This window comes from Zootoca vivipara, chromosome 8, assembly GCF_963506605.1.
Source record: "Zootoca vivipara chromosome 8, rZooViv1.1, whole genome shotgun sequence".
NCBI classification, from domain to species: domain Eukaryota; kingdom Metazoa; phylum Chordata; class Lepidosauria; order Squamata; family Lacertidae; genus Zootoca; species Zootoca vivipara.
The window spans coordinates 34,439,236-34,456,902 of record NC_083283.1 but is presented as its reverse complement, the minus strand read 5'-3'; the positions used below and the strand labels follow the sequence as shown (position 1 = coordinate 34,456,902).

The 17,667-nt window shown below is 42.3% G+C and overlaps 1 protein-coding gene across 1 annotated transcript in view; it reads right to left on the bottom strand.

The window, feature by feature from the left end:
- The window catches only part of LOC118089647 (cytochrome P450 7B1), a 97,593-nt gene that overhangs the window by 13,759 nt on the left and 66,167 nt on the right, over positions 1-17,667 (bottom strand). The window contains exons 2-4 of the mRNA XM_035124415.2: positions 13,581-13,717; positions 2,460-3,056; positions 1,788-1,994 (exon numbers count right to left, since the gene is read on the bottom strand). Of these exons, the coding sequence (XP_034980306.2) occupies positions 1,788-1,994; positions 2,460-3,056; positions 13,581-13,717 (941 nt within the window). The remainder of the gene's footprint in view (positions 1-1,787; positions 1,995-2,459; positions 3,057-13,580; positions 13,718-17,667) is intronic.

Sequence of the window (17,667 nt, the reverse complement as noted above, 5' to 3'; positions counted from 1 at the left end):
CATCTTCTCCAGAAGCAAAGAAGAAGCGTTTATTTATTTCAGGGCCAATACACTGTGGGAAAATCATTCCTTGAGGGCATGTTTTGAACAGCACTTCTCATCAAGTGCATAAAATATTATATTAGAGCCATTAAATCAAATCTTATTTGCATTGTAATAGAAAGCTCAAACTATTTATTTATTAGAGTTAGCCTGTTTAGTATATATATTTAACAGACTTACTCAAATAAATAAATAAACTGATTAACCCCTAAAAATACAGAGAATGAGCTAATTCTTCAGTACATAAAGAATAGCATAGAATGAGTGACAGTGGTGTAAACTTGTTGCTAAAATGTCTCAGTCCAGAGGCGGTCCTGAGTTGTGGAGTCTGCAATGCACCCATGATCTTGGTTGATCCCATGGCTACACCACCAAGCATATTTGGTGTAGTACCAAATACGGTGCTACGGACATTTGGTGTAGTACCAAGTACCAAAGTACCTAGGCATAACTGTGTTGAACATCAGAGTTGTTGAGCTGTACTGAGATTACCAGGAAAAGTTGTTTCTGGAGATATACCTGAGTACTTGAATTGAGGCTACATTCCTACCCTACTTACTTGCAATTGGTTCTTTGAACCAATTCAAATACTTAGAACGGCACTGCACTACTTCAGAATGCAAGAGGTCAGCGGCGGAGGAAGCTGCTCAGGCGCCTGGGGCAGTGCGCCCAGAAGCGGGGCGAGGGCGGGGCTGCCTCCTCCCACTCAGCCATCCTACAGCTGGGGGGAGGCAGCGGGCGGACCGTTTGGGCAGTGTGGAGCCTGCGCACGCCCAAGCGCCCCCAGCATTTTGTCACCCCCCTCAGTGGTGACAACCGGGGTGATCCGCACCCACCGCACACCCATTCCTCAGGCTCCGCCCCTACAAGAGGTGACAGGAATTAGTCATTGAAAAGTGACCTGACAGGGGGAAAAACCCCTCCTTACTTATCAGACCTCCTGACCTAGTTTTGTGCATGCTAAACATGGTTTCTCACATGCAGTGGTGTGTGTGTGTCTCTGTGTGTGGTTTTTTTTCGTATTTCCATTGCGTCACATTTCATGCTAATTATTTATTGCTTAAAGACAGATGAGGATTGTACTGTACATAATCCCTTTCTATCTAGAAAAGCTACAAAGCAAAAAAAAAAAAACAGAACAAAAACCCTTCCCCTCCAAGTAACCATGCTTAAAAAAATGGGAGGCTAGCCAAGTTTCCTCACACTCTGCACACACCTAATGTTTGTAAATAGCTATTTTTGTCCTGAAGATATTTCCTTCTCTTTCTTCTGCTAAGCTTGCGAGCTGCCAATCTGTGGCTCAATTAGAAAACACACTTTCTTTTATGACTTAAAAGCTATCATCGTAAAATGTAATTATATTTTTTGGGCTAAATTGATAGCTCCAAATACTTCTTTTCAGTTTGTCTTCCCAGTATAGCACTGATGTCTCTGAAATGCATTACCACTTCAGCAGATGTTTAGAATCAAACTTCATGTGCATAAACTTTTGGTAAATAACTGCAAAGCTTTGATTCAGCCTTTTCCATACCTTGCCTAGTTAATTACCTGGGATTTTTATGTTTACATGCAGCAAGTGTATCTCCAGCTATAAACTACATAATTCATAATTGATGTAAATGGTTGTTATTATGTCAATTAAGCAGCTGTGTTCTCCACCTTCTCACTAAATAGAACGAGTGATAAACGGAGTTTACAGGGAAATACCTACTGTACTTTTCTTCAGGAGGGATAAAATAAATTACCTAGGTAGACCAGGTTGTCCAATTGTTCTCTGGTGAGGTGGATGCTGTATCCAGGCTTCCTTTCTTGACCTGTTGACTGCAGCAAATGGTCAATTTCGTCACGCACCACTGCAAGAGCTTCTGGGTGCCGCAGAAGATAATACATGGCCCAGAATGTAGCTGGAATCGTGTTTCCTACAGAGGCCCACATGAAGGCAAAATGATGTGCTGGGAGAAAATAAGTGAAAAGGAAGATTAATAGCGTTTATTACACTGATTAGATTTGCAGTGTGCTAATTAAAAGATGTTAGGACACAGACCCAGCCAAGGATCAGTGAATGCTAATGAGGACCAATAGGCTTCTGAAGTCTAATTTTCTGCTTAATGAGAATAGTTTGAAATGTAATTTCAGGGTGGGGGCGAAATACAGGGAGGAAATGCAGCTGAGTTATAATCTCTCTCATTATCACCATTAAGTATCTTGTTTTACCACCTCAGCCAAAAAGAGAGAGAGAAAGAAAGACAGAGAGAGAATCAATTATCATACAGGGTTGTTTAAGAGTAAAACATTTTATCATTAGCCAATTAGAAAAAACATTAAAAATGTTCAAGGTCGCCATTTTGCCGTTTTATTTCAAAGGTCTCTAGTAAATTATCTGATTCTAGACAAGTAATCATTAAAAAGTTTGCTACCTGCTTTGTCGTAATCTCTGAGTACTTCATACATCTCAAATAAATCTTTTCTGAATTCGACCACTTCGGAAGTCCCCAACCATCTTGCCATGTTTTCAGGTAAAAACACATTGATAAGTTCTTTCCGGATTCTCTTGGCCGCACCTAATAACTCAATGGGTACATTGGTAGCTAAATAGGAAAATCTGGCGTCAAACTTATTAAACTTGTCGCCAATTGCTTCCGTAATGCTGTAGTCAGCTGCACCAGGATCCTTTCCGTACAGTGTTAAAAAGCTGGCTTCGAACATTAAGGAGAAGCAGAACTTGTTCACGTCCCCCATTTCCCAGTCTGTTGCTTGTGAGCACATCTTCTCAAATAGACCCTGGAGGTTTCCCATCATGCTGTCCGAGAGCACGTCCAATGGCCTGCCCATAAGATACTGATAAGCCTTGTGTACATTCTCATGCAGGTCTGGGAGATTGTGATCGAGGGTGGTTGGATGGTCAAATGCATTGGTCGATATCTGATCAGAAAGTTCTTTAAATTGCAGGTACTTGCTGCTTTTGGCCACAGAAACAAACTGCAGGGGGTTCATTATAAATGTAAGATATCTGCCTGAATGAGAGAGAGAGAGAGAGAGAGAGAGAGAGAGAGAGAGAGAGAGAGAACGGTTAAACTCAGTGGGACAGTTTAAGGCAACCATTCTTGTTTGAGGATTTGCCTATGTGGCAGTGGTGGAATAATCACTATCTTCCACGTGTGAGAAGTGAGATCATATGCAAGATGTGTGCCACAGATACAGTGCATTCAAATAAAATACATTGAATTAATACAGAGGCTGACATCTAATAATAAATAAAACAGTATATACAAATGGATGCCTAATCAACAAACTAATGTGACAAACTATAAATTGTGCCTAAAAACAAATGTATTTCAAGCATTTAAGTATTCCTCAGCAGTAAAAAATAAAATAAAAATTTCCACCATACAATTTGCCACAGTAAATCTTGCCATTTAGCTAATTAGCCGGGATGATATGGTGAGCTAACCACTCACGACAGTGAAATATCTATGCACAAATAATAGTCATACTAGTATTAAGGAAAGCATTATTATAATGGTTGTACTCCGACACATGTACTTTTAGAAAATCTTCCACTTTCACATGTCAGCTATAGGCCTCAAAACATAACTTCATTACTTGCATGTTGCACCTGTTGACAAGCTATGAATTTTCTCTTGCACGAGTTCTGTACCAGACCCTTCAAATGTCCCTTATTTTCCAGGGACAGACCCAGATTTACAGAAACTGTCCCGTTTCAGATTCCATCCTGGAATATCCCTCTTTTCCTTAGTACATCCCTATTTTCATCAGGGAAATGTTGGAGGGTATGGAGTTACGTGACCCCCTTGCCAAGAAGGCAAGCAACTATACAACCTTTAGAAGAACCTGAAGGCAGCCTTTTAAAGGGAAGGTTTTTTTTTAATGATTAGTGTTTAATTATGTTTTTATGTATGTTGGAAGCTGCCCAGAATAGTTGTGGCAACCCAGTCAGCTGGGCAGGGTATAAATAATAAAGTTGTTGTTGTTGTTGTTGTTGTTGTTGTTGTTGTTATGGAATAGGACAGGGGTCCCCAAACTAAGGCCCGGGGGCCGGATGTGGCCCAATTGCCTTCTAAATCCGGCCCGCGGACGGTCCAGAAATCAGCATGTTTTTACATGAGTAGAATGTGTCCTTTTATTTAAAATGCATCTCTAGGTTATTTGTGGGGCATAGGAATTCGTTCATATTTTTTTCCAAAATATAGTCCGGCCCCCCACAAGGTCTGAGCGACAGTGGACCGGCCCCCTGCTGAAAAAGTTTGCTGACCCCTGGAATAGGACATCCCTATTTTCATTGGAGAAATGTTGGAGGGTGTGCTATCCTTTCTGAACTTGACACCTCCAACACACACACACACACACACACACACACACACACACACACACACACACACTGCTACATGGCATAAATGAGGTTTAGAATATTCTGCCAGTTAGTAAGTGCTAAATTCTTATTTCTAAGTAAATAGCCCTCAGCAAGTACTGTGTGCCTTCAAGCAGGTAGACCCCAGCAACAAAGTTTATTGCCTCCCCCTCCATACTTTGTTTTCCTCCTGATTTTCTCTGAACAGTGTAGTTATGTCTATCTTAAAATAATAAAGGTTCTGGTTGGGGTTGGTCGAAGATTTAGCACAGGATATTGGGACACTGCTACAGTTTCTAGACATAGGATGAGAGGTGCAAAAAGAGAACCCCTGTATCCTACCATTTATCCCTTCACCTCCTGAAGTGCAAGTTATTCAGACCATTCCCTACCCCTCTTCTATGCAACCCTGGGATCCTGACCACTAATTCTGTTGTGCAAAATGACTCAAACTGGTACAAGCAACCTTTCAAATACAATCTCAGTGCATATGAACAATAAAAAAAAAAATACTCATCTCTGAACAGTTTGTATTCAGAAAAAAAATAAAGAAGAAACATCTTCAGAGTTTTGCCCAAAACTCTTGAGAGACTTGAGCATTATTATTTTTTCCTGGCTCCAACCCAATCTTTTACAATGAATTCATCCTGGAGTCGCTTTTTATTATAGGCATTAAAGTTGTGACCAAGAGACTGAAAATACTACATTCTGCTCTGGTATTTAACAAGCTGATTTTGAATGCTATTAACCTGAAGATGTCAGCTAGCTTCCCAACTTTGAGCATTCAGGGTAAACAATTTAAGATTTCTTTAAAAATTAATTAATATTAATTTAAACCATCTGTCCACCATCTGCTATTTTCAGATGAAAAAAATGAGCTGCTTTTTTGTGATCTTCACTCCAACATTTTGCAAAACAATTCCCAATTCTTATATATTTAAATATCAACATAATTTCAAGTGAATAATCATTCCAGGATGGGTAACTATTCTAGTACAGTATCACCCCTGTTTTGAATGCACTTGCTTGTAATAAGGTCCTATATGATACTAATATGAGCCCCTAAACTGTATTCCCCTAGGAAATATCTGAAACAGTTTCCAAGTAAATTTGTTTAGGATGGAGCTTTCAGTATCTTTATAAACACTTGTTCATTGTAAGTACATTCAAAAGCATGCAATGCAATCCTGACAAAGAGAATACAACCCACAACCATAGCATTTGGGGACAATCTCCCTGCACAATCTCTCTGCACAAAGTTACACAGATCAAATCCTTTATTATAAACCAATTACATGAAAAGGGTAAGGCTACAACGCTACATACTCCTGTGTAAATATGTCCAGGAAATTGCTGCATGGTCAATTCATTTAAAGGCTTTGATCAGAATCATACCCATATGGTTTATAATTGTATTTGTTTTGACACAAAGAAGCAAACTTCACATTACCCCAGCCCTAAATTTGAAAGCACAAGCATGTTAGGGGCAAGGTCTGCTGGACTGAGCATGTGAATAATAATGCACACTGCACTCTGTGAGTCCTGCCTGGCTCTCAGGGTTGAAGCCAGCACATTCTGGACTGGGCAAATCAGCCTGTTTAAAACAGTCCTTTATGTCAACCTGACCATTCTGCTTTGCATTACAGAATTGAGTGGGCACCACAGTAATCTCATTATTGCTTTTATTTACACATAAAAACCTGTCACAGCAGACACTAGATACTGTATTTATTCCACCCCAAATAATGTAATTAAAAATAATTTAATTAATTTTAACAATTTTAAAACATTATAATACAGTTATAGTATATGCATTTTCCATAGCTCATGGTGATTCACATAAAAAGATATAGCATAAAAATGAGCCCAGGCAATAGAAAGCATACACAAACATAACTTAGCCATGCTTATTTCTGTTGGCTGCAAAGACTTTGTTCCACTCCACTCCACTCCCCACCAGGAAATAGGTGAAAATAGATTCTTTTCCCTACATTTACTTCAAAACAAGCCCATTCCTTTCAAACTCATCCTGCCACTTGGCCAGTCCAGTCTCAGCCACAAATACCTCAGAGGAGCTCTGTTTTGTGCTTTAAAACACCGAAATCCATCACCGCAAGCTCACAAGCCACAGTACCCATCTGACTGGTTGTGGGAGCAGGTTCCCACATCTGCCAAGGAATTCAAGGGATCAGAGCACAAGTCTTCCTAAAAGCAGCCTGCTTTCCATGGGCGTAGGCAGGGGGGGCAGGAGGGGGCAGCTGCCCCCCCCTAGAAGCAAAAAAATTAATGTATTTTACAGACCATAACCAGCACTTTTCCCCTCCAAAAACTGAAGTGGAAAGGGCTTTGCTTTAGCAAGAGCAGCTAAGTCTCCGCTTGCTGGGGGGGAGTGGCTACCAGTAGTTAAGCAGTTAAGACAATGGAGCATATATCCCCAGGCAAGATTCGATAGCTGACCATTTCACCCTATTGTTCTTAAGTGGCAGTTGTTAATGAGCATTCAGGAGCATTAAGAGTTCTATTGGCGATTTAATGAGGGTGCAGACTCAGAGGATTCAATTTGAATAAGGTGGCTCTGCAAGGCTAAAAAGAAGTGAATAAGAAAGGGGGGGGGCTGTAGCTTTGACAGACACAGTGATGTTTATAAAAAGCATTGGTGTTCTAGTCTGCCCCTCCTCCTGCATCTGTATACTGTAAATCAGGGGTGGCCACCTCCCAAGAGACTCTGATCTACTCAGAGTTTAAAACTGGGGGTGATCTACCCCCTTTGGGGGGGTTCAGGTCAAAGCTATTGAGTTTTTTTTAAAAGGAAGGGAAGCCCTGTTTTTTGGGGTTTAGGTCAAACTTGTTGAGCTTCTTTTAGGAGGGAGGCCCATTTTTGATTAGGGCTTCAGGTCATAGTTCAACTTTTTTGAGGGAGGAGGAAAATTTTGGGTGAGCTTTTTTTAGGGGTGCCAGTGACCTACCAGTAATCTACCACAGACATCCAGTGATCTACTGGTAGATCACAATCTACCTGTTGGACGTGCCTGCTGTAAATCAAGCAGAGCGAAAGCTGCTTACAAGGCTCCTGTACATGCAGAGTTCCAGCATCACAGCGTCACCCAGAGGCACCCACAAATATGAGTTATCCCTCTCTCTATTTCTTCCTTCCTTCCCTCCCTCTTCCATCCTTAATAAAATACGGGGGGGCAGATAAGCCCCACATAGAAAGCCCATCAACATGGGGGGATGACTCTTTCAAATACGGTATTTACCAGTAATTTGGGGGGGGGGGAGAGGCACCTAGGCCTCTAGGAGTTGGCTGCTATGCCTAGGAGTAGGACAATTCAAGAAAGCAGAACGATGCATATGGTATGGTAATATATCAATAGAATCATAGAATTGTAGTCGGAAGGGACCACAAGGGTCATCTAGTCCAACCCACTGCAATGCAGGATTTTTTTCCTAAGGTGGGGCTTGAACCATGGTTGAAATATTATGCTGATATGCAGCAACGCCTCGGAGCCGTCGTGGCTGCGGCCATGTCTTGCCTCGCCCTCGCCCGCCCTGCCACCCCCTCTCGCCTGCCCGACCCTCCCGTCCTCTCCAGCCAAGCAGGGTAGCCGCCAACGCTACCAGCCCCAGAAGCACAAGGTGGCCGCTGCTGCCACCGCCACGATGTCATCAGGCCCGTTGGCCCTTTAGCCCCGCCCACTTTGTGGCCCCTCCCCTTCTGTGCCTTGGCCCCGCCCCTGAACGACCATGGCTTGCCCCCCCTAGTTTTGATCCTGGCTACGCCCCTGCTGCTTTCTGTATTAGATCCATTTATACTAGGTCCACAGTGACAGTTTAATGAAGTTCCCCTTAAGTTCCCCTTACGAGTCTGGCAATGTCTGCTGATGCTAAAATCTCTTCTCCCCAGTGGAATATGAAGAGACATGTCTGTATGGGACAGCCATGTAGAAACTCCTTACTGCCTAATAAGCAGAGTCAGCGCTTCTATTTAATTGCATGAAAAGAAGCAAGGAAGAAAAAAAGGAAAGCCACTTCTAATCCTGGATACTAAATGGCTCTTAAGGGGTTTTGTGTTTTGGTTTGTTTCTGTTTATTGACGCTGCCCATTTGCTCCCAAACCTCTGACTTCTGCTACAGTCTCTGTTACAAAGACTTCACAACTGCTAGTTTGTATTGTATCTTTGTAGCAAAAAAAGCATAGGGTGCAAGATAGGAAAAACGAAGTCACAGGAGAATCCTGTCATTTTGTAGTGCAGTATTTTAATACAGTCACACCTCGGGTTACATACGCTGCGGGTTGCGTACTTTCGGGTTGCGTACTCGGCGGACCTGGAAGTGTTTACTTCCAGGTTCCGCCACGTCCGCATGCGCAGAAACACTCTATTGGTCTTTGCGCATGCGCTAAAGTGCCACTTGGGTTGAGTACTTTTTGGGATGCGAACGGCACCCCGGAGCAGATTGGGTACTCAACCCGAGGTACCACTGTACAGTCATACCTTGGTTTGCGACTGCCTCCGTTTGCGACCACTTCAGTTTCCGACCACCGCGGACCCAGAAGTGTTTACATCCGGGTTCCACGGCACTCAGATGCGCAGAAGCGATCTGCACAGCATGTGTGTGTGCAGAAGCACTTTATTGGTGCTTCGCACATGTACAGAAGCATGCATCGGAGAGTGATCGATTCGGGGAGCGACCGGCTCCGCGGAACGGATTGCGGTCGCAAACCGAGGTATGACTGTACTGCTAAGAATAACACCACATATAGCATATAGTTGTAGCTATATAGTTGATAGATAGATGCTAGATAGAGATGATAGATATAGTTGTTGTTGTTGTTGTTGTTGTTGTTGTTGTTGTTGTTGTTGTTGTTGTTGTTTAGTCGTTTAGTCATGTCCAACTCTTCGTGACCCCATGGACCAGAGCACGCCAGGCACTCCTGTCTTCCACTGCCTCCCGCAGTTTGGTCAGACTCATGTTGGTGACTTTGAGAACACTGTCCAACCATCTCGTTCTCTGTCGTCCCCTTCTCCTTGTGCCCTCAATCTTTCCCAACATCAGGGTCTATATATAATGGAATGTTTGGTATGGACATGATCAAGCTGGCCCATTCCTGAACAACTTGATAGGACACGCTCCCTAGCACAAAGCAAGCTAACTTGGAAGTAAAGTCTTTATGGTTGCAGAAAGAGTTACAATTCAAGGTAAGAAGGACAAACTCTCAGAGAATGAACCACAAAATGGCATCCCCATCTCTGCCAGTGAAGAAGGGTTGGGTGAAGACCTACATCAGGAATAAGGAGGGAATAAATATCTGTGTTGGGAGCTGCTGACCCTGTGGATCCTGCCACCTGAGGCACTCTCTCTCTCTCTCTCACACACACACCCCTCATGACTGGCCAACCCTGTTTCAGGCAGATACAACAGCAAAGGTGTTTTAAAAATATCAGGTGACAAAGTGCACTTTTGTCAAGGCTGTAATGAAAGGCTTGATTTATGCAAAATATGCAATAGGTTCATCACAAATACTGCATCTGAGAAAATGGGCTCCAGTTCACGAATGCTTGTGCCAACATACATTTATTACTCTTTTAACAAACCACAGGACTCTTCAGGAGTGCCAGCTTGGCCCTGCGACTGTGGGTGCCCAGTGCTGTGGGTGTCATGCAGCATGCATGGGTGCCCGGCCCCTTCAAGGGGAATTTTGTGGAGTGGAGGCTTGGGCACCTAGGGCCCCAGAGAGTTGGCACCTATGGGGCTCTTGGTTGCTTTTCTTATGACAGATTAACTTGTCTTCCCCTTTGAGATTCTTCGCAACATTTCAGTAGGCAGACATGGCTTTATGACAAACAGAGCAAACTTTTAAGATTTGCAGCGCTGTCATCTACCTGGAGGATCAAGAAGTACAGGTTGAGTCTTTAAGTACCATTGTATAGAAATGACAGGGGTTTTTTTTGGAGGGGAGATAGGGAAGATGATCACATTTATGTAATAGTGGTCTTATTAGGAAGATTTTGCTGAACTGCTGACAATGATGTACAGTAGCGATTCGTTGGAATGACGTTTGGAGAAAACGATTCTGCTGCACCACCACACAAAACCAATTAGAGAACTATTTTCTGCGACAGGTCAGGAATTTACATTGTTTCTTGTGGAAAGATGTGCTTTTTAATTTCTTTATTAAGATGACATCCATGTCCCTTGAGACTTTTCGGGATGACAATCATTTGCTCATCACACGGGAAAGTACAATCAGTGAAATCATGTTACCAGTCCAGGGCAACGCCAGAAACTCCAAGCATCGTTCCACATTTTCCAAATGAACTACTCCAGGAACCAATAATTAGAACAATATATATTGACAGTATTTTTTGACAGGACCTTTAGCTACACACCAGGCAGAGAAAGTAATGATAGAGCATACACATCAGTACTGCTGTAGATTATTTGATTGTTCTGTATCTGTCAATTTTGCCAATTCAAAAAGACATCACGAGATGCTGCGTATATTGGTATTGAGGGTCATGGTGCACCATCTATAACTCAGTCTATTCTGCTTACATGGCATCATAATGCAATACTTTAAAAAGTGACTTGGCTTAACAATGAGAAATTAAATCATTATGTTTGAAAGTGTAACTATACAAAAAAAAGGAGGAGGATGCTGTCACACACCTATAGTGTGTTTACATCATTTCTTTCTCACTCGCCTATATTAAAAAGGAAATGCTACTCTTGGAGATTTGGGGATATGGAGTTGAGTTTCTAAAACAAATTTACTGACCAACATTTCATAATTTGCAATTAAAATTAATTTAAAATAGTTTATTAAAGATATGTTCAGAAGTACAAAATGTTTTTGTTTTGTCTGGTTGTCAATTCTTACATTAGATACCTTGCTGGAGTGTTTATTTAGCAGCCTGATGAAAATTTGCAAGCTGAACTTTGGCTTATATTTTGTAGTTTTGCCCACAACATTATCTGCCCCCTTTTCCTCCCCACAGCTGATGAGGAGACCTTAGCCTCTCCACAGGAGAACAGATGTGGAGCACCCAAGGGACCACTGCTGACTCCCCCTTCTATCCACAAAGCCTGCTTCCTTTAAATCACTAAATCCCCACCACCATCATTTTGTGCCCACCAAAACAAAGCACTGGATTAGTAGACTGCTTATTTTATGATGCATGCTGAATACAGAGTGTTCCCTGTGATAAGCACTTCAGCTGCAACCCTGTGCAATGTTGTTGTTGTTGTTTAGTCATGTCCGACTCTTCGTGACCCCATGGACCAGAGCACGGCAGGCACTCCTGTCTTCTACTGCCTCCCGCAGTTTGGTCAGACTCATGTTTGTGACTTTGAGAACACTGTCCAACCATCTTGTCCTCTGTCGTCCCCTTCTCCTAGTGCCCTCTATCTTTCCCAACATCAGGGTCTTTTCCAGTGAGTCTTCTCTTCTCATGAGGTGGCCAAAGTATTGGAGCCTCAACTTCAGGATCTGTCCTTCCAGTGAGCACTCAGGGCTGATTTCTTTCAGAATGGATAGGTTTGATCTTCTTGCAGTCCATGGGACTCTCAAGAGTCTCCTCCAGCACCATAATTCAAAAGCATCAATTCTTCGGCGATCAGCCTTCTTTGTGGTCCAGCTCTCGCTTCCATCCATCACTACTAGGAAAGCCATAGCTTTAACTATATGGACCTTTGTTGGCAAGGTGATGTCTCTGCTTTTTAAGATGCTGTCTAGGTTTGTCATTTCTTTTCTCCCAAGAAGCAGGCGTCTTTTAATTTTGTGACTGCTGTCACCATCTGCAATGATCATGGAAGCCAAGAAAGTAAAATCTCTCACTGCCTCCATTTCTTCCCCTTCTATTTGCCAGGAGGTGACGGGACCAGTGGCCATGATCTTGGTTTTTTTGATGTTGAGCATCAGACCATATTTTGTGCTCTCCTCTTTCACCCTCATTAAAAGGTTCTTTAATTCCTCCTCACTTTCTGCCATCAAGGTTGTGTCATCAGCAATGTGCAATGTTAGGATGCTTAAATTCCATTGTTGTCAGTAAATTTAAGCAGGTTTTTTTTTTTGGATCACAGCTCTGATATTTGGGGTGGGGTGGGGAGAGCAAATCCAAGTTTGCAAACCTAGGTGCACCCTCAGACAGTAAAACTTGTGTAACTTTGATGCATGATGGTGTGTAACTACAGAATTGTGTATAAAGTAAAGCTTACAGAGATAGGAGCAGCTCCTGTTATTCTGCATTTATGAAGATGTGTGTTCAGAGCTATGGGTCATTGGAGAAGTAGTTTCGCTGTTCTCATTCTAATGAATCAATGAATTAATGTGTCAGTCACTTTTCTGTGCTACTGTCAACTCCACTGTAAAAAATTAGACAGAAAGACATTTTGCTTTTTTTAAATAAAAAATAGCCATTGTCTAAATATGATCTAGCATTTTCTGCTGTAGATGATGTAATTTATCACTTTAGCAGAGAGCAGAATGTAAAGAAAATACAGTACAGATAATTCATGTTTGGTAGACCAAGTATACAAAATATATTGTGTATCTATACATTTTATGCATATGTGGTGTATATGTGCAAATACCCAACTATACAGTTAGTTTTGCATATCCTATTGTGTTCTGCTCTGATGTTCGTTAAAGAGTACAATACAAAATAGACTCAGTGTAAAGGTAACTAATGGCAAATAGCATAAAGCAGCCATGGGCTCTATTCAAACTGACCTCATCAAATCATACCTCCTCATCTTCAAAGTGCAGGCATGTCCAAAGTCTGGCCTGGGGGCCTAATCCAGCCCACCATTTGGTTTAATCTGGCCCCTGTGGCAGTTCAGTTTATTTCTTGGGTTAAAATCCTAAAATAAAAAAGCTCAGCAACTTTGGAGAAAAATCCCAACAACTTCAAATCCTAAAAAAAGGTCAACAACTTTAGTCGGCCCTCATGCATGTTCACTTCATCAAATCTGGCCCTCTTTGAAAAAAGTTTGGACATCCCTGGCCTAGTGGAAGAAGTACATCTTCACCTGCCTCTTGTAAGAGCACTGAGGAAAGATACACCTGAGGAGACTGGCATCTCAATGAGGCGATTACTCCAAAGTTTCTCATGTACTTAAGCATATCATCTTCACACACTCTTAAAGAACTAAATAGCATGTTTCTCACCAGCAAGGTAGACGGTAAAAACATCTCCGTATTTCTGTTGCAAAGATAACAAAAACTTGGTAGGATCGTTTCTAAAATTCAGGGCTTCTCCCAGGAAAGGAATCCAACCGTTTATTAAGGGTGCCTCTCCTGGTCTCCTGTAAAATAAATAGATACATAGAAAGCATTGTTAATTCATTTGCTTAAGGAGATGAACATTTCATAAATTTCTGAGTTGGGCGTGGAGAATCTAGTCCAAAGCTCTTTGTGTTTACAGCCAGTATCAGGGGGCAGAGAGCAGGCGGGGGCGGGGCTGGCATGCATCCTGGGGGCAGGGGGTGCCGCCCGCAGGGGCATGCCACACATCCTGGGGGCATGGCACACCACCTGCAGGGATGTGGCGCACTTCCTGGTGGCGTGGCGCACTGCTCGCAGGGGTGGGGCACGCGTCCTGGGGCGGGGCATGCCACCTGCATGGGCGTGCTGCCCAGCGTAGGCAGGGGGCAGCTATGATGGTGCACTCCTCTTCCTCCGCCAGTGGTTTCCAGGTGTGCATAAGAGAAGTCCTATACATACAAGGAAGAAGCATGTATGGGGCAGCCCCACAGAGGAATTCCCATGTGATTGTGGGAGTTGCATATACATCAAAGCTTCTAAGAGTGTCAAGGATTGGGTCGATTATCTTCAGTGTAAAGTAAACATTGGAAGAAGAGAGAGCTTGATTCTCTAGGGGACCAATTCAAGGGGAGGAAATATAACTGCAATTAACCCACAGCTTCTTTTAAAAATCTATCTAAGGGAACGAGATAGCCCCGTTGTATATCGGGGGGGGGCTGTGTGGAGAGAGTCTCTTCCTTTAAATACCTGGGAGTCCATCTTAGTGAAGACCTAACTTGGAAGGTCAATACAGCCCAGGTGGTTAGGAAGGCCCAACAGAGACTTCATTTCCTTAGGATCTTGCAGAAGAACAAGGTTGGACAGCAACTGGTGATTTCCTTCTATTGGTCCACAATAGAAAGTGTTCTCTCATACTGCATTACGGTGTGGTGTGCTGGTTTGACAGCCATGGACAGAGAGTCCCTACGGAGGGTGGTGATGACAGCACACAATATTGTGGGCTGTCCCCTGAGTCCGCTAGATGTTATCACGGGAGACTGTTGCCTCAGAAGAGTGAGGAACATTCTCAGGGATTACTCACACCTTGGCCAACACCCTTTTAATCTCCTGCCCTCGGGCAGGAGATATAGAGGCATGATAAATCGCACCAACAGGTTAAAGAACAGTTTCTACCGATGGACCATGAGGCTGCTGAATGGAAAACAGCAACATTGCAGCTGACATTCAAGGTTCAAGGTTGGTGGTCGTAGGACAGAACACAGTGTAAGAAGGACTGAGAGATTGTGGGGGGAGGGGCTCGTTTAATCTCACTGTAAACAAGTGGTGCAGTGACAATAAAGTATTTCTATTTCTATTACTTTCCAAGTTAAAGTAAAATATGCAAATGTAGACAATCAGGTTTCTTGATAATTTTTTATCTGCATAGACGTACAAACCATACCTGCTTGATTTTTAAAATATCTGAACATATAAATTTCAATGGGATTAAAACAAATATCCAACTTGAATACAATTAAAATAGAAATGTGATAGCTAAATAACACAATAGCTAACAATCCTGAGTCATTATCTAGTTCACATTTGTCTCCTGAGTAGCCCTGCTTAGCTTCCTGAACCTGATTTTTTTTTTACAAAGATGCCAAGTCTTTTATAGAAAGGATTTGAACATATATTTAATGCATTAAAAAGCCTCTGATACTATAGTCCCATCTGGAAAAGTGACTTACACTACATACAGAGCAATTCAATTTGATTAATCGCAAGATATTTACTAGCTTGAATCTAATCAAAGATCAAGGGATGACAAGCATTATTACTACCATACATGGCATGGAAATTTATGTGGCTGGATTAACCCTATCATAGCCTCTCATGAAATCATAGATTTTTTAAAAAAATAAAAAGTAAACATTTTACTTAATATTGCTATTATTTAGTTTAAAAAACAATATAGGTGAAAGATGAAACTCGATATTATTTCTATTTTAAAAACTTTGGTGATCAATTAACAAAAACAAAAATGATTTACTAGATTAATTCTGCATAAATTTGCATATGAGAAACACAATAGTTCTAAGGTACTTTGTAGATGATACAAATAATCATAGAAGATTCATTATTTCTTGTTCACACAATCCTCTTTTAAGATGGCATTTCACAATTAGACTTTCAGTAAGTACTTGTAGTAAAAATAGAATTTAAACAAAAATCTGTTACCCAATTAATTTGGGGCAGCTTTCTGGTTGAGCAAAATGGCTAAATGAATCAATAGCTCAAATCAAGCTATTGATTTAAACATTCCTGCCCTAAATATTTTATTAAAATATAACTGTCAGTGTACTGGATTTTCACAATGAAACCGAGAACAGCTGTGCCCCAATAAGCTTACAATACATAGTCTGAGAGTTGGGAAAGATGGAACGGGACAACAGAAGTGGGAGGTTTCAAAGGGGTGTGTAGGGGGAACACAAGAACTAGTAAACTAACTGCCAACTTTGGATCACCAAATGTTTAGGGAGTGCCTCAGAATATTTTTCATTTGGGTGGCTGTACTCTAAGGCTGACTGTTGACTAGCAGATGCAGGAAAAAAACAAGCTGTTTTGTTGTTTTTGACACTTTGAGTTTATAGAGCTAGTATACTAGAAAATCTCTAGCAGTTACTGTCTGTTGATTTGGCACAAATATTGCCCTGGACACAGAAAACTTGCTAATGGTTAATTCTCCGTGAAATGACAAAATCGAGAGAAAAAGCAGAGAATAGATGGAATCATCTCTGCCGCGTTATGGCAGCCCACATCCGACCTACAATTAGTGTCTCAAAGCTACTAACCTATTCAGATGGTATACCTGTTATTCCTTTTGGGTGTGTGTGTGTGTGTGTGGCAATGGCCAACATTCGCTTTCGGACAATACATTGCTCAAGTAACATCGTGACAAATCCATTTAGATTGGCGGTTTGTCATATTCTAATTTAATGCACCTCGTTTCAACCTCCCTGCTCTGTCATCCGGTCAAAAGCTGTATTCTTCACAGGCTTTCCACCGGGTAGAAAAGACGCAGCTCAGAAATCCAGGAGGAAATTAACTTAATGCTCCAAGTCTGGAAGATCACATCGGGGAGACATCTTGCCATTGCAAAGACGTGAGGGCCATCGTTTGCATCCGACAAGCTTAGCTCAGCAGCGATAAGCTTAATACTGTAAAGCAAGGAGGGCCTGCAACAAAATATGGTAGTGTGTTGGACTCACTTTCAGTGCTCACATCCAGTAAGTCAAACCCTCTCTCAGGACACTCCGTTCTGCCCCACTTCCCTTCCCTGTTTCTGTATCCCAGTACCACCACAGACACATAGCACTTTGTGGCCGTTGTGCAGACTAGGTCATCATGTGCCTTCTTTTCCTCATTAGTTTCCTCCTCTAAATAACTTGGAAACGCGGGTGGCACTGTGGTCTAAACCACAGAGTCGAGGGCTTGCCGATCAGAAGGTCGGCGGTTCGAATCCCCGCGACGGAGTGAGCTCCTGTTGTTTGGTCACTGTTCCTGCCAACCTAGCAGTTCGAAAGCACACAGTGCAAGTAGATAAATAGCTACTGCTCCGGCGGGAAGGTAAACAGCATTTCCGTGCACTGCTCTGGTTTGCCAGAAGCGGCTTAGTCATGCTGGCCACATGACCTGGAAGCTGTCTGTGGACAAACGCCGGCTCCCTTGGCCGGTAAAGTGAGATGAGAGCTGCAACCCCAGAGTCATCCGCGAATGGACCTAATGGTCAGGGGTACCTTAACCTTTACCTAAATAACTTTGGTGTTCCCTTGTGCATGCTGATCTCTCTTATTTCTTGTAGCTCCTTTTTTTGCTACAATCCTGGCAGCACTCACTGACCGATATTCACTATTAGGTGGAGCAATACCATGTCAAGGCTTTGCATATTTCAAGAGGAAGGTACAATACTGTACTGGTACCGCTTATGACCCATAATAGACTGATAACAGAA